Raw genomic sequence first — 27,270 nt, forward strand, 5'->3', positions numbered from 1 at the left:
CCTAAGGTAAATGTGTTCCCCTCCTCATCCAATTGCTGTGCTTCTTAAAATGTGGCACTCTGAATTGTACACAATTGTGTTCAATGCTTCTGGAACCATAACAACAAAGGTGAGCACAAGAGACTGCCATCTCCTATCTGCAACACTATGTAAAAAAATTTTATAGTTGAAAAGGGAGTTAAAGGACCCTGACTTCCCAGTTCATATATTTAGAGCTGGAACACTTTAAAATCCAACTTTTTCACTTTACAAATTAGGAAATGAGGCCCAGAGAGGAAAAGTAACTTGTGTAACATTAAAAAGGGAGTAAACAGATTTGCATTTCAGCTGAAATATTATAACATATTAATAATTAATTATTAACAACAACAAACATTTTCCCTTAATTTTCTGTAAAGGTCCAACTCTTGTTAAGGTCTGTCAGTCTCTGAAGGGCATGGCTGATTAATGAAATTGCTCCTACCCCTCAATGAACATGATTTTGGGCAGGACATCACCCAACTTTCTGTTTAGAGTATAAACAAAATCTAGTCTGTGGAAGCCCTTAACATTGGGGAAAGGAAGCCCTGTTCTTGATCTCCCCCATTAGAGTTTAGAGTGATCTAGCTTGTGAAAGAGCAAACCAGTGAGAGTAGTCCAGATGGAAACTGCTTCCCCTGCCCAGATTGCTGTAAGCTCCTGTATGTTAGGGGCGCTCTGGACCTAGGCCCCCCGAGAGGGTAGTGAGATGCCAGAGAGTCTGGACCTGCTGACGCGGCAGTGCCCGTGTGGCTTCCACCACGTCAGTACCGGGGCGGCTCTTACTGGAGGAGCTCCACCCTCGGGGAGGAACTGGGGAGGAGCCAACCCGAAACACCCAATATAAGGCGCTCCCCAGAGAGGGTCAGTGGGATTTGTGGGACTTCTGGTACACCATTGCAATAAAGCTGCTTGTCCGAGTCCGGTGTACTGCCTGGTGATTTCTCCTCTCGCATCCCCCGAGAGGAGCCGGAGACGTCCGAAGACCCGAGGGCAGGGTGAGTGGTAGGCGGTAGTCGGGGAGCACGGGGTGCCAAAGTGGGGCACATCCCGTTCGGCCGCTGACAGCTGGCGCCCAAACGTGGGGCTCGTCCAGTGAGGCCGCTCCTGCTCCCCATAGATAAGGGGAGCGGAAGACCAGGCAGCCCCAAGGAGACAGGTTGAGCCCTTGGGAAGATGGGACCAAAGGTCCGTGAAGCCCGTGTTGAGCCGGAGGACAAAGGCGTACTCGCCTGCCAGATCTACAAGGTCTGCAAAGAACAAGGCGTTAACAGTTACATAAGGACATGTAGAGAGTGGGTGGAGAAGATCTGGGTGGTCAGCCCGTGGCTGGAGCACACCGGGGTGGATCTGCCTGTCTCCGCGGCAGGCGGAGTGCTTAGGAACCGCCACGGATCAGGCCACATTCATAAGACTCATATACAAGATGGCCAAGATCAGGGGTGTACAATCACTCCCCGAATTACAGATGTGGCTACCGGAACAGAGCAAGAGGAGGAACTTGCACACTTGGTAGACTCCAAGGACAAGATACCAGAAAAAGGAAAGAATGAAGTAAAGTTCTGAAGAAGTTAGTCCCAATAAAGCACGGCACCTGGCCTCCGTTACATCAGAGGGCCAAGCAATTTCTGCATAGGATTCAAAAAATCCTCTCTGTGTTTTTTGTCTCTGTGTCTGTGTGCTGTATCTGTGTTTCTGTGTGTGGTGTTTCTGTGTGTGTAATCTGACACCCTGTAATGTCCACTATCTCTTTCTCTCCCTCCCTGACTCCAGTCTCTTCAGAGGAGCGGGAGGGCGGGGGGGGGGGGGCGGAGAAGGAGAGAGGAAAATGTCTTCTTGTTTAACGGTTTATAGTTGTTGGAAATAATGCTCTTTCTTTCTCCCTTCATCCCAAATCTGGACGATTTGGGATGTGAGAAGAGATAAGAAAGGAGGCGGGGACCTTTTCCCTGAAATTCAAATGTGTTACTCCTGATTTGATGCTTAAGATAAAGTCAGAATTTCTCATACCATTTGGCACTAAGGCAAATTCGGAAAATGCATGAATCTCTACTAAAGAGACACTTTGAGCTCCCCAGTATGAGGAGAAAGGGACATGGTACCACTGGATCTTTTCCAGAGTCCCACTCACCTTAGACTGGCAAATTCAAAGTTCTCACTTCCAAAAAGGTTTTTAAGGAGTAAACACAGAAGTAAAATTTACTCGAGAAAAAATTAGAACTATTAAGATCTTGATTTAGCAGATTCTGTTAACCATAGATAATCTGGTGAAGTATATGAAACCTTTTTCAAAATAATAATACACGTATGAATGTGAAGAAAAATCAGTTTATATGACAAAAGATATTCTGTATCCCCCTCCAATCCGTAGACTCCTTGGGGGGTTAAGAATTTCAGCTCTATGTCAGAAGTATATACAAAGATGTTTTAATTCCTGTGTGGTGAATGAGAATCACCATGAGACTAGTATAGATAAAAAGTTGGAAAATATTTAATGACATAACGGTATTAAATCTATAGAGTTAATAAGTACTTTTCAATATACAACTACAGAGATTCTTATGTGCAATTTAGTGACCCTCATTCCTGTTTGAATTTGAAACAAGTGGTTTAAAGCTTCCAAAACAGAGAAATGAAAGCCAATCTGAACATAGTGTACCCAAAAGACTGTTACTGTAGTCCTGAGAAACAAAAATACTTCTTCGGATATGAATTATCTCCATAGATATAACCAGGGCCACCTGGATGAAAACATTTCTAGCTCGCTGTGATTTTCCTACGTTTGCTACTTGGAAAGTTTAGAAAGTGATTTGCAAATATACAATAGAGAGTTGGCTTCTTGTCAAAATAATTGCCCTGTGTACTAGCTGCTCTTTCTTATTTAAGCCCTTTATAAAGATCTCTCAGGGACCCTCCTCAATGATTCCTTAGACCTTTAATTCAGGTGCTGGACTCTGCAGCTTCCCAGCACCTTCCCCCCCTCAGTCCACAGCCAGGCTCTGCAACTATGAGGAGTAGAAAAGCCTCTATGCTTGGTAAGCCTAATGTATGTAATGATTTGGGAATGCAATTAATGTCATCTGAAATTTTTCTGTTTGTACTATTATTGTACTTCTGAATTGTGTAGCACTTATGAAACTTGTAAGATTGTTAGCTAGGTTATGTGGGATTACTGTGTTAATGTTAAAAACCAATTACGTTCTGAAGGGATAAAAGAAATTATGTCACCCACCTAATACAGTTTTGGAAAGATAAAAGGAATTAAGTCCACCTAAAGATATTAATCAGGATAAATATATTGCTTATTGTGAGTTATTATGATTGCTGTTCCATTAAGTATCAACCCCCTCTGCCTGGAAGGGAAACCGACTATACCTTCTTCGCAATGATTCAAATTTCTTAGGTTTCCTTTTTACCCGGAGCAAAAGAAGTAGTTAGAATACTGGCCCAGCACATTTCAAACCGATCTAATTATAATACGTGATTGCAAACTATTTGTAAAACTTTCCCAAGAAAAATGTGAATGGAACTTAGAAATTCATATTTGAATAATTTACAAAGTGCATATTATTGCTTGGCATTGAGAAAGGTATTAACTATATAGCCCCAAGAAAATTCTATTTACTGTAGTTTGCTGTTCAATAAGGGAATGGTGGTGGAATCCATTCCCAGGGATATTACAAAGATCGCATGATTGTAAAAGTGCTTGGCACACTACTTGACATAAGATACATGCTATTTAAATGTAAACTGTTTTAAGTTAAAGATAATTGCTTTATATTAACTTTATGTGGATTTTCTTCAATGTGACGTTTTGGTAATGAGATGGATGATTCTCTGTATTAAGCAATTTGGGGTCATATCTGACTGCGGTAAAGCCACCAAAATGGAACTTAATTGGTTTTGGTTTTCAAGTTTAAATAGATGATAATTATGGTTTTTTGATATTTTGTTATATTTCTCAAATTTTTCTTATTGCGTAAATTGGTAAGCAGCTATATCATCTGTGTTGTTAGAAAAGCAATTTCTTTTATAATCTAACTGTTATTAGGTTAAGAATTGTAATTTGAGAAATCTTAAATTACCAAATTTTATCTTTAATTGTTTTGCTATCATTTGGGAAATTTGTGAGATCATTAATTAAGCTATTGATGTTGTTGCTTAGAGATAGTATTTGCACTAGTAAGTTTAGTTTTCTTTGTTTACTTATGTGGAAAAGGTTTGGTAATCAAAATTTAAGAATTGCTAGCACTAGGAATTAATAATATCAGGATAAATTATACGCTGTTTCTGAGTAAGAGAGATTTTTTACGTAGGAAAGGTTTGTGAACTCCTCTGCATGATTTTTGAAGACCTTGACTAAGTTTGCTCAGAGGAACAGCAAAAGATAGCACACAGAGTTCTCTATGTAACCCCTTCCTAGAGACCATGTTACTTCTCCTTATTTTGTAACATTGCCAAGGCCCTTGGACACTCTCTGCACGGGCAAGGTCATCAGCCCAGAAAAAGAACTTGTTTGAGTTATGTAGGTCCTAAACAATGAACTTGACTTGCTGAGGAACTGAATGTACAATAGATGGAAAGGATTCTAATATTTGGCTTTTACACCGGGATAAGTTTAACGTAGAGGATGAAAGATGTTTAATTCACTCCCTTATGTATGTGAGTCCTATTGTCTTAAAACAAAAAGGGGGAGTAGCGGGTAGGCTGACCCATGCGCAGCTCGCTACAGCTACCTTTACTGCCAATTTTCGTGATGGTGGCCTCACGCCCGCGCTAAAATACTATGCTGGGGGCCGGTGTGAGAAACAGACCAGGAGGAGACACCACCAACCGCGTGCCTTCAAGGCAGCACGGTCTGGTGGAAAGATGAGAAAGGGGTGTGGCGCGGGCCGGGAAGGGTCGTAATCAGAGGGAGGAGGGTGTCTTTGTGTCTCCACAGATGACGCCACAGGAGAACAAGTCTGGGTGCCCATCCGCCGGGTCCGTGAGGTTGCGCCCCCGTCGACGCCCAGGGAAGAACAGGACCGTCCAGAGAAAGAGGGCTGCCTTGAACAACGCCCTTAGCTGCCTGCTTGCCATGATCCAGTTGGCGACCCCATCCACAGCTCCTGCCGTCTTGCCACCCCTGGCAGTGACCCCCACGCATTGGGCCCTTACCCCAAATCTCCCGATGTTCCAGTTGGTGACCTGCAGCCCATCCTGTCTGTGTAACCCCTATTCCCTACCATGTTTCCCAGTATGCACAATTAGAAAGACTTCTAGCACTGCCACTACTTTCACCACTGAACTGCACATGTTAGATGAGGCCATTGGGGCCATACAGACTGCCACTATACAATTCAATGGCGACCGGGACAAGAACTGTAACAACGCCAAGGACTGGTGGGACACTACTCCAATGGGCCTCCATTGGGGGGTTTGTCCTCGTCCTTGCCCTTCTCACCTGTTTGTGGTTACCCTGCCTGACTTCTTGTATGATTGGGGTTCTGCGCCGCTCATAAAACAAAAAGGGGGAGTTGTTAGGGGCGCTCTGGACCTAGGCCCCCCCCAGAGGGTAGTGAGACGCCAGAGAGTCTGGACCTGCTGACACGGCAGTGCCCGTGTGGCTTCCACCACGTCAGTACCTGGGCGGCTCTTACTGGAGGAGCTCCACCCTCGGGGAGGAACTGGGGAGGAGCCAACCCGAAACACCCAATATAAGGCGCTCCCCAGAGAGGGTCAGTGGGATTTGTGGGACTTCTGGTACGCCATTGCAATAAAGCTGCTTGTCCGAGTCCGGTGTACTGCCTGGTGATTTCTCCTCTCGCATCCCCCGAGAGGAGCTGGAGACATCCGAAGACCCGAGGGCAGGGTGAGTGGTAGGCGGTAGTCGGGGAGCACGGGGTGCCAAAGTGGGGCACATCCCGTTCGGCCGCCGACACCTGTAATATTAATTAAGGTGGAATTTTTTTTTTACTGTTTTCTCTTTTAGTAATCAAGTGCCTTTGATTAAGTCTTACTAGGTTCAAAGCCTCAGGCCCATACCCTTTTGCTGATTAGATGTGAAGCCTTCCAACCCTAAGAAGGGTATATAAACTCAGAGGTTAGCGTTTTGTTTGGGGCTCTCACTCACTGGAAGAATGTTGATGTGGAGACTCTGGGTAGCCACTGGAGCCTCCCAGCTTTGGAAAAACCAGATGTTGATGCTTCTCTGGTAACTACATATGTCGTGATTTGGTTAGACAGAAAAGTTTGCTCTGTTTAAATTGTCTGTCTGTAATTTCTCTTTGTATTTGCTCTGAAATTCAGGTGCTGGCTTTTCCCCCTGAACTAAGTGAATGATACATGTATGTTTGATTAAAGTGAGATTGTTAACCCCTTAAGGCTGCTTTCCTTAGAAAAGCAGATCAAAGAACCTGTGCTAGTAGCTCTTCTGTATGCTGTTTTTATTAGTCTTGCACTCCCACAGCAGCTGCCAACAACACTGTTATAGCTCCTGAGTCTCATGATCAAGTTTTGTTCTCAGCAGGAGGAGCTGAAGACTTTTAGCCCACTTCCTCATTAAATGTTGACCAATCAAGGTTGATTTTCACTTGTCAGAGGAATTCCCTGTCAGAAGGAATTTAAGGCATTTCAGAGTCTCCTTTAGGGTCTATCTATCTACAGAGAGAGAGAGAGACAAAGAGAGAGTATACCATAGCATAACATACATCCATAAAATACCAAGATGAGAAAAAGTCCCATTATTCAAGCTAGTGTCCAGTTCGAGGCATTTTGCCCTAGATAGTCATAAACAGAAGAATGCTCTTGATCAGCTTCATCTGGCCTTATAGTTGTTGACACAGGAAGGGGCATTTTGAGTTCACTAAGAGAGCAAAGCAAAACACGTCTGCTATGCTAAAACACGCAAAGCATTATGGTAGGTTAAGCTCACAGTGGGCCAAAATGTCTCTCCTGATTGGCCAATCCAGGTTTAGGCCTTTCTCACTTGGTTGTGGGAGGGATTCACAATAATGACTACCAAAAAGTAACATATGAATACAACAGACTTATTATACAGTAAGAAATGACAAATGTGAAGAATTCCAAAAAGCACTGAAAAATGTACATTAACTGATACAGTGTGAAATAAACAGAGCATTATACACAAACAAAAATATTATTTAAAAATGATGCTGATCTCTGAGTAGTTGAATAAAATGTTACCACTTCTCAGAGCAGAGAAGATGAAGACCACAGTAATAGGTATTTTTGTGTAACTGTATTTCTTTGGTATAAAGGAGGATAAAATTTGGAGGGTGAGGAAAATTTTTTTGAGCAATGACTGTGGTGAAATAGCAAAAGGCATTTTAGAAAAAATAAAATAACCTTTTTAATTGCTCCCTAATTATTCATTTACCAATGTATCCTAGGAATGTGTCAGAATTCAAAGTCACTGGTCTAGATTTTACAGAGTCTACCCTCCTTTTTGAAACCTGGAACATGTCCCCCTTTTCCAGTTCTGTGTCACCTCTCCCTATTTTCAGGGATACATGATATGGCTAAGCAATCAAACACCTATACTCCTATTAGAATAGCTAAATCCTGTTTGTCTCCTGTTTTGGGGATCCACTTCTTACTGTCAACTTTTGGGCTCTCATTCCTACCCCTAAACATGGCTCTCACTATTTTTTGATCTCTTCCTTGCCTCCAAAATAGGTTTTAAAAATCTTTATCACTAGAATAATTTCTTTCAGGGCTTTGTTATCTCTCCACTACTTGTTTGTTTGTTTGTTTTGTTACACTTATTAATCCTCTGTTAATGGTACTTAAAATATTTTTATTATCATGAGTCATTATAATTCTTGTCAATCAGCTATTAACAATTATAGCTGAGTCTCAAACACAAGCCTTCCGACAGACATCCTGGTCTTCTTTTCTTTATACTCTGCTGCCTCCTCCTCTCTCATTAAATTTACTTTAACATAGCACTTCCCCAAAAAGGACTTCAGTCTTAAACCTTTGTTATACATTAGATAAAAAGGTATGACATTATCAGGGTACCAGGAAAGAGGACCACCCACAAGAAAAAGGATTCTTTTCATCCTTCCTCCTCCAGTCCCAGGAAGGAGGGCCACACTTATCAAAAATCTGTTTTCTAGCACTTCTGTTTTCCCAAATTCATTTGGAAAAAATGATAAGCAAAATCCTTGTGACAAATATCCATAGGCAAGCAAAACAAATTCCCACACTGGGCAAGTCCAAAATTTCAATCTACACCCTACAGGCTGGTCACAGCAATGCCAGAAGTTGGGTAGCATATTTCATCATGAATCCTCTTGAAAAGTGGTTGGTCACTATGTTGATCAGGGCTCTTAAATATTACAGCTGTTTGCCTTTACAATGTTGTCATTGGATAAATTTTTCTCCTAGCCCACTCAATTCACCCTGCGTTGATTCATATAAATCTTCCCTAGGTTCTCTGAAAACATTCCCTTCACAATTTCTTATAATAGTTTTCTCTAACTTTTGTATATATAACATGTTCAGCCATTCCCCAACTGATGGGAACCTCCTCAGTTTCCAATCCTTTGCCACCACAAAAAGAGCTGCTACAAATATTTTTTGTACATGGGTCCTTTTCCTCTTTCTTTGATCTCTTTGGACCTAGTAGTAACATTGTTGGATAAAAGGGTATGCACAATTTACTAATTTTCTCAGCATAGTTCCAAATTGCTTTCAAGAATGGATGGCCCAGTTTGTAGCTCAATCAGCAGTGTATTAATGTATGTGTTTTCTCAAATCTCCTCCAGCATTTGTCATTTTACTTTTTTGTCAACTTTGCCAACTTAATGACTGTGAGGTAGAACTTCAAAATTGCCTTAATTAGCCTTTATTTCTATGCTTTATATTTTTAATAGGGATTGGTCTTCTGGGGGGCAGAGCCAAGATGGCGCCTTGAAAACAAGGACTTGCTTAAGCACTCACCCAAATCTCTCCAAACACCTGTAAAAAATGACTCTAAACAAATTCTATAGTTACAGAACCCATGAAATAACAGAGGGAAACAAGTCTTCAGCCCAAGATGGCATGGATGGTCGCTGGGAAGGGTCTATTACACACTGGGAGTGGAGCACAGCTCAATGTGGGCCACGCCAGGTCAGCCCAGGCTGGAGTAGACTGGGCAGAGCAAACCTCAGGGTCCTGAATCACTGAGCTGTGGCAGTTACCAGACTTCTCAACCCACAAATGCCAAGACAATGGAGCAGGTCAGTGGGAAAACTGCTGGATCTGGGTGAGGGATGTGCATAGTCTGGCCCCAGCCCTGGGGCAGTGGAGGTGGCTGAAGCAGCTGCTTCTGGAGCCCCTGGCCCACACGGTGGGGGGAATCAAGTGGCTGATCAGAGTGGGAGTGGAGAGATGGCTTTGCTGGTGCTGAGACAAAGTTCTCCTGTTTTGCTGTACTTGGATCTGGGTCATGGTCCTCGCTGGCAGTTCTTGAGGGAGGAGTAGTGCTGGTGTGGCATAGTTTTGTGGTGGCTGTAGAGAGGATGGTTACATGGCAGAAAGGAGTGCCTGCACTCCCAGACCACAGCACAGGCCAGGAGAGGAACATCATAACACCTCAGAATAGAAGTGGCTCTGAAAACAGCAGTTCAAAACTCCTGAAGCCTGGGACAAAGCACTCTCCATTCTGAAAGCAGTCATACCCTGACTTTCAAGCATTCTTGATGAAAAGACCAGAGCTGAATAGAAAATTTGACTTCAAATACAAGAATCAAGAAAAGCATGAAAAGGTAAACAGGAAAGAGAAATCATAAGGGAACTGTTTTGTTTACATTCCTACATGGAAAGATGTAACTCATGAGACTTTTCTCAGTATTAGGGTAGTTGAAGGGAATATACATATATGTAGACATAGGGCACAGAGTGAGTTGAATATGAAAGGATGATACCTAAAAAATAAAATTAAGGGGAGAGGAATATATTGGGAGAAGGGGAAAGGGAGAAATAGAATGGGGTAAATCATCTCACATAAAAGTCGCAAGAAAAAGCTGTTGTAATGGAAGAGAAGAGGGCGTAGGTGAAAGGGAATGAGTGAATCTTGCTCTCATCAGATTTGGCTTAAGGAGGGAATAAGATACACACTCAATTGGGTATCTTATCCTAAAGGAAAGTAGGAGGGAAGGGTTTGGGGGGGGGTGAATGATAGAAGGGAGGGCAGATTGGGGGAGGAGGTAGTCAAAAGCAAATATTTTTGAAAAGGGACAGGGTCAAGGGAGAAAACTGAATAAAGGGGGACAGGATAGGACAGAGGGAAATATAGTTAGTCTTTGAAAACCTGACTATTATAGAAGTGTTTTGCATAATGATACACGTGTGGCCTATGTTGAATTGCTTGCCTTTTCAAGGAGGGTGGGTGGGGAAGGAAGAAGGGGGAGAATTTGGAACTCAAAGTTCTAAAAACAAATGTTTAAAAAAAGTTCTTTTTACATACAACTGGGAAATAATACATACAGGCAACAGGGTATAAAAATCTATCTTGCCCTACAAGAAAGTGAGGGGAAAGGGAAATGGGTAGGGGGAAGTGGGGTGATAGAAGGGAAGACAGGCTGGGGAAAGGGGCAATCAGAATTTATGCCATCTTAGGGAAGGGGGGAACGTATAAATGGGGAGAAAATTTGTAACTCAAAATCTTGCAGAAATCAATGTTGAAAATGAAAAATATTAAATAAAAAATAAATGCATTTTAAAAAAAGAATTGGTCTTCTGTCTTGTTAGAAGCTTGTCTGCCTGATATAATCATTTTTGTTGTTCTTATTAATGTAGTCTATTATATAAATAGTTTTTGAAACACTGAACCAACCCTGAATTCCTAATATGAACCCAATGTGATCATAGTTTATAACCTTGATTATATCTTGCTGTAATTTCTCTCTGGTTTAGGTAACAACACCATATTTGCATCGATAATCATTTAAGATCATTTGAACCCCAATAAAGGCCAAAGCCTGAACTAATCAACCAGATATACTTTGCTTTATTCTAAAAATGCCCTTTCCTGTGTCAGTACTTTAAGACCAGGTGAGGCTGACCAGGAGTATTCTTCCTGTTTTTAACCACTAAAGGACAGGATGCCTGGGACCAGACATTGTCTTGAATAGTGGGACTTCTCTTATCTTGGTATCCTATGGACGTAGGCTATATAGGGGAAACACAGATATCCTGGGATCATAATTTCAATGGACACTTTGTCAACTGTCTTGTCTTATTGTATTTACAACTTACTCAACTAAGAAACTTCCTTTCTCATGGTATAGTTAAACACATGGAGACCATGAATCTGCGGGACACAAACATCCTGAGTTGGGATTATCCTAAAACATATAAAAAGGCTTGTCATTCTTTTATCAGGCAATCAGAATTTTCGTTCTAGCTCCGTGCATGCATGTATTCTGCTAGCTTTATGGGAATCAACAATATGAATTTATACGCCACCTATATTGTTTGCCTCTTTTAACCAAACTTTCAGGTTGACAGAAGGAGGAATATGGTAGGATCTTTTTTTTTTCTATTTTTTCAAATAGTCACACTCTCCCCATCCAGATGTAACCTTCTCACAACCTCCTCCTCCTTCAAATTCAGATCTTTCCCTTCCTTCCTCCCCCTAATATTAAGATCTAGAGCCACACTCTCCACTCCCCTCCGTAACATCTGACTGTACTATCTCTGCCCCTCTTTCTCCTCCCTCCCCAATTTTTAGATTTTTTTGTCCCCCACAATTCTCCCCAAATACATAAATTTGTTACTCTTCATTGTTGTCCCTTCCTTACCTCAGACTCCTAGATTTGTTGCCTCTTTCTGCCCTCAAATATCCCTAGCCCTACTGGGAAGGGAAAAGAAGGGAAGAAACATTTATTAAGTACCTATTGGTCAGGCACTGTGTTAAGCTTGCAGTTACCTCTCTCAGTCCCACCCTACAGCCAAAAAAGCCCTGGAGGTGGGGAAGGCACTCTCCACCCTGCCATCTTCATTTATCTTCCTTGCAATTTTAGACACATACACATAGTCACTGCCATTCAGTGGAAGAGATTGGGTAAAACTGCTAACAGCAGCTAATAAAATGCTGGGGTTGGGGGCCAGGACAAAAAGCTGCAAATAACAGTGTGGGAACTTTTTTCCTCTTCTAGACTATATTGAACTTGTAGTACATATCATTTAGGGCTTAGCAACATTTACTACAATACTTTTTTTAAATTAAGAAACTATTTAGTATCCTACAAAGTGGAAAAAAAACCATTCTTTTTAACTTTCCTTTGGCTCTCAATGGCAAATAGTGTGGTCTAGCAGTATTCCTTTAGATCATGTCACTGGCTTTTCCATCTAACTATATGTCAGGTCACCTGGAAATGTTTTTCCCCCCACACTTCGGCCTATCCTTTAAAGTTATTGAAAAACACAGTTGAACAATAGCTCTTTCTCCCCTCTCTCTTGCTTGCTGAGCTATACTTGTAAGGAAAATCTGACTAAGAACTTCTGCAGAATTCTTTTGAGTTAGTGAAAGAAGCAGTGAGCCAGAAATCAGCAAATCTCGTTTGTGCCCTGAAGTCCCTTAGTGTCCCCTTTTGTAAAACAGGGGTGGTTTATCCTAACCTACCTTACTGTGTGAGGTAGTGAGAAAAAAAATGTGAAGACTTCGCAGGGAATATATATATGTGTATGTGTATACATACACACACACACACACACACACACACACACACACACATATATATTCATATCTATACCTAAAATAGCGAAGTAGAAAAATTCTGAGACTGTGAGAGTCTGATTACTCAGCCTCTGGGAAAGTTTCTTTCTTTTTTTTTTTCTCCTGAAACTTTTTGTTCTTTCTTCTGGTTCTGGTTCAAAGATTTGTTAAGTAAGAATAGGGTCACTGTGACCTGCTTTCCTTTACTGTAAAAGTACTGTAAAAGAAAGGAGAGGGTCTACCCCTCCCCTTGTCTTATTATCCATCTTTAGATTTATAGATGTCATCTCAGTTGCAACCATTAACTAAGGGAATGGGAACTGGAATTTCTGTGCCTTGATTTCCCAGTTCTTTGTCTAGCTTTTTGCACTCAGATTGTAAACCCTCCTCCCAGACAATGGTGAGAAGGGCCAGAGGTGGGTGGGAATTCTCTTGTGTTAGGTATAATTATTAGTGCCTTGCCCCTTGTACTTTGCCTCCCTTGCTAGATCTGTTCTGGCAGAGGGTGCCCTATTCTCACGAGAATTGAATAAAATTTTATTTCTGTTCCCACGCTGAGATGGCTCCTTATTAAAAATTATTTTTTTTAATTGGTGAGGGTCTTTCATCCCACACACTTACCAAATTATTCTCAGGACCAAAAGTGAAGTTTAGAAACACTCATTTTTAAAAGTGCTAAACCAAGGTAAGGTCTTAGAGGCCAATTATTCTTTGATAACATTTAGAATTGTTAAGTAAATTGTGCTGATAGAGGGCTAGGCTGCCAGAAGTTTATTTACTGTCTAGAGGCAAAGATTGTAGCTTTTTGTCCCTTGTTCTTGAAGAGGACCGTGACTTTAGGAAGGTGATGTCATGACTTGCAAGTGAATCGGATTCAAGTGAGGCAGGGCTGTGCAAAGTTGCCAGACTCACTCTGAGTTCAAATTCCAATTTTCCTACTTATTACCAGTGTGACCTTGGCCAATCATTTAATTTTTCCAGCTCTAAATCTGACTGGATCACTGTATCATTGAGATTGGAAAGTTCTTTTAGCTTTCATCTTTTTTTCCCCCTGTCTTCAGCATCATCTAATTTAAATTCTTCATTTTCTGTTGAAAGAAATTGATGCCCAGGGATGGTGATTAGTATATCTAATTAATACATGCAGATATAAGATGTGAACCCAGACCCTCTGGGATCTAGACCTAAATCCATTATTCTTTCTACAGCACCTCAAGAGTAATTAGTCATCTTAAATCCTATTCTTTTTTTTCAAGTTTAATAACGCAAAGATTATAATACAATATTATTTTATTACTAATTGCTTTTTTTTAAACTATGGCACGTAGGTGACACAGCAGATAAAGAATAAAGTTTTTAAATGCAAAAAAATGAAATAAATAGAATTACAAAGAAAACCAATTATGCTGAAATACAACAATCAAAATTTGTTTTAAAATAACCCCGGGGGGGGGGGCGGAGCCAAGATGGCAGCTGGAAAGCAGGGACTAGCGTGACCTCCCTGCCGAGTCCCTCCAAAAACCTATAAAAAATGGCTCTGAACCAATTCTAGAACTGCAGAACCCACAAAACAGCAGAGGGAAGCAGGGCTCCAGCCCAGGACAGCCTAGATGGTCTCTGTGGGAGCTGGGAGCTGGGAACGGAGTGGAGCAGAACCCAGCCTGAGCGGCGTGGACCATCCAGACCAGAAGCCGGGCGGAGGGGGCCCTAGCACCCTGAATCAGTGAGCTGCGGCAGTTACCAGACTCCTCAACCCACAAACACCAAAGACAATAGAGAAAGTTAGTGGGAAAAGCTGCAGGAGTGGAAGGAGTTCGCAGTTAGGCTTCCTGCCCAGGGGGCAGCGTAGGTGGGGCAGCTACAGCTGCTGCCGCTTCTGGCCCCAGGCCCACCTGGTGGGAGGAATTAAGTGGCGGATCAGAGCAGGAGTCGACAGCCTGCTGAAGATCTAAGCCCAGTCCGGGTTGGGGGTTCTTGGAGAAGGAGTAGTGCTGGTGTGACAGAGCTGGCACCTCCCCCCCAAACGTGGAACATAGAACTCGTTAGTCTACAAGCAGTCATACCCCACTGAAAAACTCAAGGGTCAAGTTAGTTGGTTGGGAATATGGCCAGACAGCGAAAACACATCCAGATTCAGTCTCAGACTTTGGATTCTTTCTTTGGTGACAAAGAAGACCAAAACATACAGACAGAAGAAGACAACAAAGTCATAGAGCCTACAACAAAAGCCTCCAAGAAAAACATGAACTGGTCCCAGGCCATGGAAGAGCTCAAAAAGGAGTTGGAAAAGCAAGCTAGAGAAGTAGAGGAAAAATTGGGAAGAGAAATGAGAAGGATGCGAGAAAACCATGAAAAACAAGTCAATGACTTGCTAAAGGAGACCCAAAAAAATACTGAAAAATACACTGAAGAAAACAACACCTTAAAAAATAGATTAACTCAAATGGCAAAAGAGCTCCAAAAAGCCAATGAGGAGAAGAATGCCTTGAAAGGCAGAATTAGCCAAATGGAAAAGGAGGTCCGAAAGACCACTGAAGAAAATACTACTTTAAAAATTAGATGGGAGCAAGTGGAAGCTAGTGACTTGATGAGAAATCAAGATATTATAAAACAGAGCCAAAGGATTGAAAAAATGGAAGACAATATGAAATATCTCATTGGAAAAACCACTGACCTGGAAAATAGATCCAGGAGAGAGAATTTAAAAATTATTGGACTACCTGAAAGCCATGATCAAAAAAAGAGCCTACATATCATCTTTCAAGAAATAATCAAGGAGAACTGCCCTGATATTCAAGAGCCACAGGGCAAAATAGAAATTGAAAGAATCCATCGATCGCCTCCTCAAATAGATCCCAAAAAGAAATCTCCTAGGAATATTGTTGCCAAATTCCAGAGCTCCCAGATCAAGGAGAAAATACTGCAAGCAGCCAGAAAGAAACAATGTGAGTATTGTGGAAACCCAATCAGAATAACCCAAGATCTGGCAGCTTCTACATTAAGATATCAAAGGGCTTGGAATGAGATATTCCAGAGGTCAATGGAGCTAGGACTAAAACCTAGAATCACCTACCCAGCAAAACTGAGTATCATGCTCCAAGGCAAAATATGGATTTTCAATAAAATAGAGGACTTTCAAGCTTTCTCAGTGAAAAGACCAGAACTGAATAGAAAATTTGACTTTCCAACACAAGATTCAAGAGAAGCATGAAAAGGTAATCAAGAAACAGAAATTGCAAGGGACTTACTAAAGTTGAACTGTTTTGTTTACATTCCTACATGGAAAGATGACACGTATGATTCATGAGACCTCAGTATCAGGGTAGCTGAAGAGAATATGCATATACATATACATATATATGTTTATGTATATATATAAGTGAACGTGTATGTATGTATATATCTGTGTGTGTATATGTATGTGTGTATATATATACACGTGTGTGTGTGTGTGTGTATATATACACATGTGTATGTGTATATACACATGTGTGTGTGTGTGTGTGTGTGTATATGAAAGAGAGAGAGAGCAGACACAGGGTGAGTTGAAGATGAAGGGAAGATATCTAAAAGAAATAAAATCAAATTAAAGGATGAGAGAATAACATACTGAGAGAGGGAGGTAGGGAGAGCTAGAATGGGGTAGATTATCTCACATAAAGGTGGCAAGAGGAAGCAGTTCTGTGGGAGGAGGGGAGAGGGCAGGTGAGGGGGAATGAGTGAATCCTGTTCTCATCAGATTTGGCCTGAGGAGGGAATACCATACATACTCAATTGGGTATCTTACCCCACAGGAAAGAAGAGGGAGGAAGATAAAAAAATAAAAGGGGGGGATGATGGAGGGGAGGGCAGATGGGGGTGGAGGTAATCAAAAACAAACACTTTGGAAAGGGGACAGGGTCAAGGGAGAAAATTCAATAAAGCGGGATGGGTTGGGAAGGAGCAAAATATAGTTAGTCTTTCACAACATGAGTATTGTGGAAGGGTTATACATAATGATACACATGTGGCCTATGCTGAATTGCTTGACTTCTTAGGGAGGGTGGGTGAGAAGGGAAGAGGGGAGAGAATTTGGAACTCAAAGTTTTAAAAACAGATGTTCAAAAACAAACAAAAAAAAAGTTTTTGCATGCAACTAGAAAATAAGATATGCAGGCAATGGGGCATAGAAATTTACCTTGCCCTACAAGAAAGGAAGGGAAAAGGGGATGAGACGGGGGGTTATAGAGGGGAGGGCTGACTGGGGAATAGGGCAACCAGAATATATGCCATCTTGGAGTGGGGGGAAGGGTAGAAATGGGGAGAAAATTTGTAATTCAAACTCTTGTGAAAATCGATGCTGAAAACTAAATATGTTAAATAAATAAATTTAAATTTAAAAAAAAATAACCCCTGGATTACAGGGACTTGGGGCGTGAAGTAACAGTAGGAGCCCAAGGGACCTAAGTACACCTTTGGGAGAGGGTCAACGCTGTTTCATTTTACGATATAAATAAAGGCCTAAAAAGAGACTAACAATGAGGACAAACTACTAGTCTTTTAACAGAGGCTCAACTAAATAATCTCAATTAAACTATCAAAAATCACTTATTAAGTGTGTTATATACCAGACATTGGCTAGTTACTGGAGATAGAGAAAAAAGGAAGCAACACCCGGTTTTATTTATGGAGCTTATTTTCTATCGGGGTGTCAACATGTATATGGCAGGCTAGGGACAACTCGGCACTGGTGCTCTAGACAAAAATATGAGAATCCTCTTTTCATCACAGATCAGTGATATCATCAAACAGGTCAGTGCATTCAAATGGAACAGAATGGGTTCTGAGCTGCAGGCTATACATGCTGACTACATTCGCTGTGAATGGCTTGAACATGGGAACAACTAACAAGGACGGTTTTGGAGACAGACCTCGTGGCTTTTAGGTTGGAAGTCTACACGATCAACCTGCACAATTCTGTGGCTCCATTAAGGGATTCTGGGCACTAGGACCTTGGGCTGGATTGCATCTGCAACTGGGTAGTACACTGTGAAATGTGGGAGATTGGTACTACCCCTTACAAAGAACCTAATCAATACATAAATGCTCTTAGAATAACACCAGTTATTTTGTATGCGCTTGGAATTAAGAGAGAAGGGAAGGAAGGAGGATGGGAGGGAAGAAAGTAAGAAAAGAAACAAAGAAGGAAAGTAGGATTAAGTATCTACTATATGCCAGGCACTGTGCTAAGCACTTTACAAATATAATCTCATGTAATCCTTATAATAATCCCGGGAGACAAGTGCTATTACTATCCAAATTTTACTCAGAACTCAGAACTTCCTGATTCTAGACCTCTATCCAGTGGACACCTAGAGGATGGTAGCCAAATGACAGCAAATCAAAAAATCAATCATCAAGAAGCACGTGTTAAGTGTTTAGGATGTTCAAGGTACTATCAGATTCCAATTCAGGATAATATTGGCTAAGTAGCTTAAGGAGTGGATATTTCTCTTGGGGGTCTTTGTTTCATGACAGTAACAGCTGTATTGTTGCTATCTCTAAAAAAAATCTACTTTATACTTACTATACCGATGGGAAATGACTCAGTTTACTGGCCAATTCACAAATAGATTAATGTTATTCTGAAGTACCAAATACTACTTAATTGGACTAATCAAATTCCAGATTGGGGGTAGCTAGGCAGCACAACGGACAGAGCTCCAGGCCTGGAATCAGGAAAATAAGATCCAATTCAAATCCAGCCTCAGTGCCTTATGAGTTGTGTGACTCTGTACAAGTCCTTTAACCCTGTTTGCCTCAGTTTCCTCATCTACAAAATGAGGTAGAGAAGAAAATGGCAAACCACTCCAGTATATTTACCAAAAAAACCCCAAATGGGATCATGATGAGTCGAACATGACTAAAAGAAATGAACAACAGTTCCAGATTACTTTTTTTTTCCTGAACTTAAAAAAATTTCCATTTACTTTTTAAAAATACATATTTATTTCATTAAATATTTCCTAGTTACATAAGAAAAGAGTTTTATGTTCATTTTTTAAAATTTTGAGTTCCAAATTCTTTCCCTTCTTCCTGCCACTCCTCCCATCCTTGAGAAGGCAATTTGATATCATTTTTACATGTGGAGTCACGTAAAACCTACTTCTGTATAAGCCATGTTGCAAAAGAAAACACACAGATACACACAGATACATACACTTCAAAACAAGGAAAATAAAGAAAAAAAATTAAAAGTATGCTTCAATCTGCATTTAGAGTTCATCAGTTCTTCCTCTGGAGGAGGATAGCATATTTCATCACTGGTCTTTTGAAATTATCTTGGATCATTAATCAAAGTAGCTAAATCTTTCACAGTTTATGATCATTATAATATTACTGTTACTGTATACAATTTTCTCATTTCTGTTCCCTTCACTTTGTATGAGTTCATTTAGGTCCTCCCAGGTTATATTGAACCCACCCCCTTCTTGTAATTTCTTAGTGCAATTAGTGTAATTTCTTAGTATTCCATCACCATCATATATACCACATCTTGTTCATCCATTCCCCAAATTGACAGGCATCCCTTCAATTTCCAATTCTTTGCCACTACAAAAATAGCTAGAGGGAGTGGCAAGGGCAGTGGCAGAGTCAAGATGGCAGAGAAAAGGCAGGTACTTGGCTGAACTCTCCCAAATTTCCTTCCAAACAACTTTAAATTATGCCTCAATATGAATTCTGTAGTGGTAGAACTCACAAAAGAATGGAATGAAACAATTTTCTAGCCTAAGATAACTTAGGACTGCAGAAAAGGTCTGTCTCACTCTGGTAAAAGGGGAGTGCAGGTCAGCATGGGCACTGTCTGGGCAAGCCAGTGTGAGGACACAAAGCTGCAGCACAAATCAAAACTAAGGCTCATGGCCCTAGCATAGCAAACCACCCCTGGCCCCAGTACAAGAAGCTTGAGAGAATGCCCCTCTGTAGCATTCACTACAACAGAGAGCAACGCTTAACTTTAAAAGTCAAGGCATAGATTGGAAAATGAGTAAAAAATCAAAAACAAAAATCCCTGACCATAGTAAGCTACTGTGACAATATGGAAGACTAAAACACCAACTCAGAAGAGGACAATAATGTCAAAACACCTACATGTGAAGCCTCAAAGAGAAATATGGATTGGTCTCGAGTCCAAAAAAGAACTCTAAAAAGGTTTTTAAAATCAAATAAGAGAAGTAGAAGAAAAATTGGGAAAAGAAATGAGAGTTATGCAAGAGAATCACAAAGAGAGTCAACAGCTTGGAAAAAGCAGCACAAAAAATGAAAAAAGATGTACAAAAATTCACTGAAGAAAACAACTCTTCAAAAAGTGGAATTGACCAAATGGAAAAGGAAGTACAAAAGCTCACTGAAGAAAATAATTTCTTAAAAATCAGAATTGGGCATGTAGAAATAAATGACTCCATGAAACATCAAGAATCAATCAGAGAAAATCAAAAGAAAAAAAAATAGAAGAAAATGTGAAATATCTCATTGGAAAAACAACTGACTTGGAAAATAGATGCAGGAGAGATAATTTCAGTATTACTAGATTACCTGAAAACAATGATCAAAAAAGGAGCCTTCAAAAAATTATCAAAGAAAACTGCCCTGATATCCTAGAATCATAGGGCAAAATAGAAACTGAAACAATCTATTGATAACCTCCTGAATGAGATCCCAAAATGAAAACTCCTAGGAATATTTTACAAATTCCACAATTGTCAGATCAAGGACAAAATACTACAAATGGCCAAAAAGAAACAGGCTAAATATCATAGAGCCACAGTCAGGATTACACAGGATTTAGCAGTTTCCACATTAAAAGATCAGAGGGCTTTATAATATGACATTCCAGAAGGCTAAGGAGCTTGGATTACAACCAAGAATCAACTACCTGGCAAAACTGAGCATAAATCTTCAAAGGAAAAAAAAATGGATATTCAATGAAATAGAGGATTTTCAAAAGATCCTGAAGAAAAGACCAGAACTAAACAGAAAATTTGATTTTCAAATACAAGATTCAAGAGAAGCATAAAAAAGTAAACAAGAAAGAGATAACATAAGGGATTCAACTATTTACATCCCTACAGGGGAAGATGATACTTGTAACTCTTAAGAAGTGTATCACTAGTGGGCAGTTAGAAGGAGTATATACACAAACAGAGGGTATGGGTATGAGTTTACTTTGATGGGATGATATTAAAAAAGGTAAGAAAATGGGTTACACTGGGTGAAGAGAGAAGGGAGAGGTAAAATGGGATAAATTATCTCACATGAAGAGGTGTGCAAGACCTATTGAAGTAGAGGGAAAGAAGGAAGGGGGTGAGCATTCCTTGAACCTTACTCTCATTGGATTTGGCTCAAAGAGGGAATACCATACACAAAAAGAGCTGCTATATAAATAAGTCCTTTTGCCTTTTCTTGGATTTCTTGGATACAGTGGTATTGCTAGTTCAAAGGGTACACAGTTTTATAGCCTTTTGGGCATAGATCCAAATTATTCACCAGAATGGTTGAACTAGTTCATAACTCTACCAACATTGCATTAGTCTCCCAAATTTTCCACATCCCTTCCAGCATTTGTTATTTTCCTTTTCTGTCATGTTAACCAATCTGACAGATGTGATTTGGTATCTCAGAATTTTTTTAAATTTGCATTTCTCTAATCACTAGTCATTTGGCAAATTTTGTCACATGATCATTGATAGCTTTGATTCTGTCTGAAATCTTCCTGTTCCTATCCCTTGACCATTTATGGACTGTGAATGACTCTTACTTTTATAAATATGGCTCAGTTCCCTATATATTTGAGGATTGTGGCCTTTATCAGAGAAACTTGCTATTGAAAATTTTATCCAGTTTACTTTCTTAATTCTAACTTTGGCTGCATTAGTTTTGCTTGTGTAAAATCCTTTCAAGTTCATGTAATCAAAATTATTCATGTTACTTCCCATGATTCTATCCTCTCTCTTATTTGGTCAAACTCCTTCCTTATCTGTACATGTGAGAGGTACATTTTTCAATTCTCCTCTAATTTGCTTATGATATTACCCCTTTATGTTTAAACCATTTATCCATTTTTAATCTTATCTTAGAATACGCTGTGAGATGCTGGCCTATGCCTCTTTTCTGCGAACCACTTTTCTCGGTAATTTTTGTTAAATGGGGAGTTATTACACCAAAAACTTAAATCTTTGGGTATATCAAACACTAGATTACTATGATCATTTATTACTGTGTATTGTGTATCTAATTTATTCCACTGACCCACCAGTTTATTTCTTAGTCAGTACAAGATAGTTTTGAATGTTACTACTTTGTGATATAGTTTGAAATTTGGTATTACTGGGCTACCTTCTTTTTTTTGTTTTTGTTGACTTTCTTATTTGACCTTTTGTTCTTTCAGATGAGTTTTATTATTTTTTATAGCTCTATAGAATAAATCTTTGGTAACTCAGGTAGAATGATCATTTTTTCTTACATTGGTTAGACCTACCCACGAGCAATTAATATTTCTCCAATTTTTAATATCTGTCTTTGTTGAGAAAGTGTTTTATAACTGTGTTCATATAATCCCTGAGTTTATATAGGATTTAATCCCGTGGGAAATAGACTCATAAGTGTTTTATATTATCTGCAGTATTTTTAAATAGAATTTCTCCTTCTGTCTCTTTCTGCAGTGTCTCATTGGTAGTATATAGAAATATTGATGATTTATGTGGATTTACTTAAAAAACTGCAGCTCAGCTAAAGTTTGACATTGTTTCAATTCATTTTTAGTTGATTCTCTAGGGTTTTCTAAGGCTACTATCATATCATCTGAAAAGAATGATAGTGTTGTTTCCTCATTGCTTATCTTTATTTCTTCAATTTCTATTTCTTGTCTTATTGCTATAACTAGCATTTCTAGTATTCTATTGAATTACGGTTGTGACAATGGGCATTCTTGCTTTACCCCTGATCTTACTGAGAAGGTTCAAGTTTGTCATAGATAATACTTGCTCTTGGTTTTAGATAGATACTACTTATCATTTTAAGAAAAGCTCCATGTATTCTTATGCTTTCCAGTGTTTTTAATAGGAAAGGTGCTGTATTTTGTCAAAAGATTTTTTTGCATCTAGTGAGAAAATCATGATTTTTGTTTTTGTTACTGATATAGTCACAGACTACTTTCTTAAGCATTGTCATCTCCTATATACAACTTAATTAATGATCAGAAACTCAGATCCAGGTTCCAGAACAGTTACGGCCTAAAGCAATGAGTGCCAGTGTTTCTCAAATAACTCTTTACCCCAAGTCACTAGAACGATAATCTGCTTTGTTCTTATGTCAATCCTTACAATGCCTCAGGTTACTCATACCACTTGGCATATGGCTGTAATGCTAAGAGGAGCTTTTTTCTTATTCTTTTTTGTTTCATTTATAGAACTTAAAAACAAAAATCCTGAAACTAATGAATGCAAATATCTTGAAAGCATACAAGGGTAAAAGGTGCAAGTCTAAAGACCCAGGGGACCTCAAACTGAATAAATGAGTTACCATCATATTAATATAATTCGAAGAAGTATGTACTGGGCCCCAATTATTACAAACTGTTTATCAAGCTTTATACGACGTTGTGTCCATTTTTCTCCTTGTAGGCAATTTTTTTATGTTACTTATAAATAGCCTAATTGTGCTTGGTTTTTCTCTTCATTTTATGTTATAAATACCGGATGCAATTTTTGGTAATCAGATCCTAAAGAAATGACAGAGGGATCTCTGTGAATCAATTGGTGCCAATCCCTATTCTGACTGAAGACTGAAAGACTTTAAACATGAAATCAAGAGGGAGGGAGGGAGGAAGGGAAGCAAGGAAGCAAGCATTTAGGAAGCATTTATCAAAAAATTTATATCAATAAAAGAATGAGTATCTCAATGGATTTGGCACATAACTAATGAAAACTAGAAAAAGAATGAATTAAAAATCCCAAAATCGAAACAGGAATCCTAAAAATCAATGGAGAGATTTAAAGTAAAATTTAAAGCAAAAAATCCAAAGAACTAATAAAAAAATCACGAACTGGTTTAATGAAAAACCAATAAAATAAACTAGTGGTTAATTTGATTTAAAAAAAGACAGAAAATCCAATTTGCAGTATCAAAAAATGAAAAGGGTGAATGTATCACCAATGAAGATGATGTTAAAGTCATTATTAGGAGGTATTTTGCCCTATAATATGCCAATAAAACTGACAATCTAAGTGAAATTGAAGAATTTTTACAAAAACTTAAATTGCCTAGATTAACAAAAGAGTAAATAAAAACTTAAATAACTGTATCTTAGAAAAGTAAATTGAACAAGATATAAATGAACTAAGAAAAAATTCGCAAGACCAGATGGATTTTCCAGTGGATTCTACCAAACTTTTAAAGAACAATCAATTCCAATACTATATGAAAAAAATGGAGAAAGGAGTCCAGCCAAATTCCTTCTATCATACAAATATGATTTTGATAGCAAAACCAGAGAGAGCAAAAACAGAGAAAGAAAACAACAAAACCAATTTCCCTAATGAATATTGAGGCCAAAATTTTAAAATATTAATAGGAGATTACGGCTACACATGTGTGTGTGTGTGTGAGAGAGAGAGAGAAAGAGAGAGACAAAGATCATACATTACAACCAAGTTGTATTTATACCAGCAATGCAGAGCTGGTTTAATATTAAGAAAATTATAAGCATAATCGACCATATCAGTAACAAAAAACACCAAAAACCATGTGTTCATATCAATCACAAGTCTATGAGGCATGTGTTACAACTGGATATTACAAGAGAAATGAACATGCATGAGGAACTCCTATACCAAGCATGAAGAAGGTCACAATCTAGACGGAAGATTGAATATTTATGAGTTACGGAAGGTGGTGGTAGCAATCCCCTCCCAAATGGGAGTGGTATAGAGGAGGAAGGGAGCAAAAAGGGAAGGGATAAGTAAGGAGGATGGCAAAAGCAGCACTCTTTTCCCTTGGGAATTTCTAGACTATGAAGATATGATGATCTGCTCATCTACATGGGTCCCAGCTGCACAGTTTGTCAGTCAGATGCAGACTCATTGGTTGAAGTCTTGTAGTTGGTTCAACTCTCAAGGACACACTTACGTGCAAATAACAATTAATGTCAGCTAGGGAGTAGGGGTATGTGTTTATCCTGGACTCATTCAGAGCCTCCTGCATACCCCAGGTTCAATGTTTATGGAAAATATGGGAACTCAAGAAGACAGGTTATATTGGCTTCAGGGCAACAAACAGAACACCCATTCCTACTAAAAACACTAGAGAGCATAGGAATAAATGGAGCTTTTCCTGAAATGGTAAGTTGTATCTATCAAAAACCAAGGGCAGGCATTATCTGTAATGGGGATAAACAAGAAACCTTCCCAATAAGATCAGGGGTGAAGAAGAGTTGGCCATTATCAAGATTTTTATTCAATATTGTACTAGAAATCCTGACTATAGTAATTAGACAAAAAGAATATGGCAACAAGGAAACAGAACTATCACACGTTGTGGATGATATGAACCCTAAAAATAACTAAAAAAAACTAGTCAAAACAATGAAGAACTTTAGCAAAGTTGCAGGATATAAAATAAATCCACATAATCAGCATTTCTATATACTACCAACAAAGTCCAGCAATAAGAGAAAGAAAAAGAAATTCTATTTGAAATAACTGCAGACAATATAAAATACTTGGGAGTCTATCTGCCCAGACACACCTAGAATTATATTAACATGTAAGGAATCGAGGAAGAAGTATTGTTTTCACAAGAGATGGAAATAGGGGAAGGAAAGAGGGTCACAAGCCCCATATTAACAGAAACTAGCTACAACTGGTTCTGGGGTTAGGACATCTCTAGGTGGGTCAAAAGTCACAGCTGAAAGGCAGAGCTCATGCTTAATGATTTTATGAATATTATTTCCCCACCCCAGGGTGTAGCCAAGACTTAATTTGCAGGGGGGGGCATGTTAAAGGGGTTAGTATGAACCAAGTTGGTAGGAAAGTTGTATACCTCTGAGTACCAAACAGTGGGAAAAGAGGGAGGGACCTCGAGGCTGGGACAGGGATAAAAGTCCTCTTGCTCACTACCAGAAAGTATGTGTTTTTGTAGAACACCAGGGCTTGGAACCTTGCATTAAATAAAAGCTTTCCTGGCTTTTACATCCAGTGTTGTTCTTTCCAAACGAGCAGGTTTCTCACACTTAACACTTCAAACTCAAAGACAGATCTAAACAACTGGAGAAATATTAATTGCATATGAGTAAGTTAAGTCAATATAACAAAAAAGACAATTTTTCCTAAATTTACTTATTCAGTACCATGCCAATCAAACTACCAAAGAAATTTTTCATAGAGATAGAAAAAAATAACATTTATCAGGAAGAACAAAAGATCAAAAATGTCAAGGAAATTAATAAACAATGTGAAGAAATACAGCCTAAGAAACAGGTTTCAAATTCTATTAATTCAAACTCTATTATATTAACCATCAAAATAATCTGGTAAGGGGAAAGAAATAGTGGTTGATCAATGGAATAGAATACGTACCAAATATACAGAAAGCAAACGACCATAGTAACCTAGTATTTGATAAAAATCCAAACTTTTGGGGAAAGAACACACTACTTGACAAAAATGTCTGGGAACACTGACGGAGGGAAGGGAAGAATTTGGAACTTAAAATTTAAAAATGTTTAAAAAAAACAAAGGTAAAAGTTGGAAAACTTTTTTGTGGGAAGAAGACAGATGCTCTCTATGATATTTTTAAGCTCTAATAACTATACGATTCCCCATGTCCATATTTTCTAGGGTTATAGCATAGGACAAAGAAACATATCCCAGGGTCTCTGGCCTGAGACTGTGTTTCAGGAAAGCAGCAGGTGGCACTCACCTGTCCAGGCCTGGCTGTCAGCACAGGAGCCATTCCCTCTTTCTCAAGGCTCCCACCTACTGGGGCAGGGCAGAGACCACAGAAGGCAGAGCTCCCCTGGGGAGGAAAGAGGAACCATGAGAATGAGAGGCCACTTTATGGGTCTGCCCTGCTCAGAGACTAGGAAGCCCCACTTCTCCATTAGGGAGGGGGGGGTCAGGGAGGAGGCCTGGGTCTGGGTGAGGGGTAGGAGGCCAGAATGAAACAGTCATTTCTCTCTGAGGCCGGGGTGGGCCGCTGTCTCTGAGCCAAGATCTCTTTAGAAACAAAACTGGGGAACAGAGACGTGACCCTCTTAGTCGGGGTGGGTGGTTGCACAGATCCCCGGCAACATCAGGGAAGGCTTCCCGGAGGAGGGGGTGCCCCGGAAGATGCCGGGAGGAGGAGATGAGGCCACAGGGAAGGCCGGACCAAGGGCCAGACACACACCAGGAACTCCCCAAAGACTGGAGCAGCCCAGGGGACAGCTGAGTGCGGCTTTAACTCGGCCCCGCCTTTAGACTCCGCCCCGCTAGGACCTCCACCTTTGCCCAAGCTCCGCCCAA

General features: G+C 39.8%; 1 protein-coding gene across 1 annotated transcript in view; it reads right to left on the reverse strand.

Annotated features, from left to right (window-relative positions):
* LOC118844326 (zinc finger protein OZF-like) overlaps positions 1-26,739 on the reverse strand; it is a 30,885-nt gene extending 4,146 nt beyond the window's left edge. The window contains exon 1 of the mRNA XM_036752197.1: positions 26,687-26,739. Coding sequence (XP_036608092.1) covers positions 26,687-26,719 — 33 coding nt within the window. The 5' untranslated portion in view covers positions 26,720-26,739. The remainder of the gene's footprint in view (positions 1-26,686) is intronic.
* Positions 26,740-27,270: the final 531 nt, after the last annotated feature.

This window comes from Trichosurus vulpecula, chromosome 3 (genome assembly GCF_011100635.1).
Source record: "Trichosurus vulpecula isolate mTriVul1 chromosome 3, mTriVul1.pri, whole genome shotgun sequence".
Classification (NCBI taxonomy): domain Eukaryota; kingdom Metazoa; phylum Chordata; class Mammalia; order Diprotodontia; family Phalangeridae; genus Trichosurus; species Trichosurus vulpecula.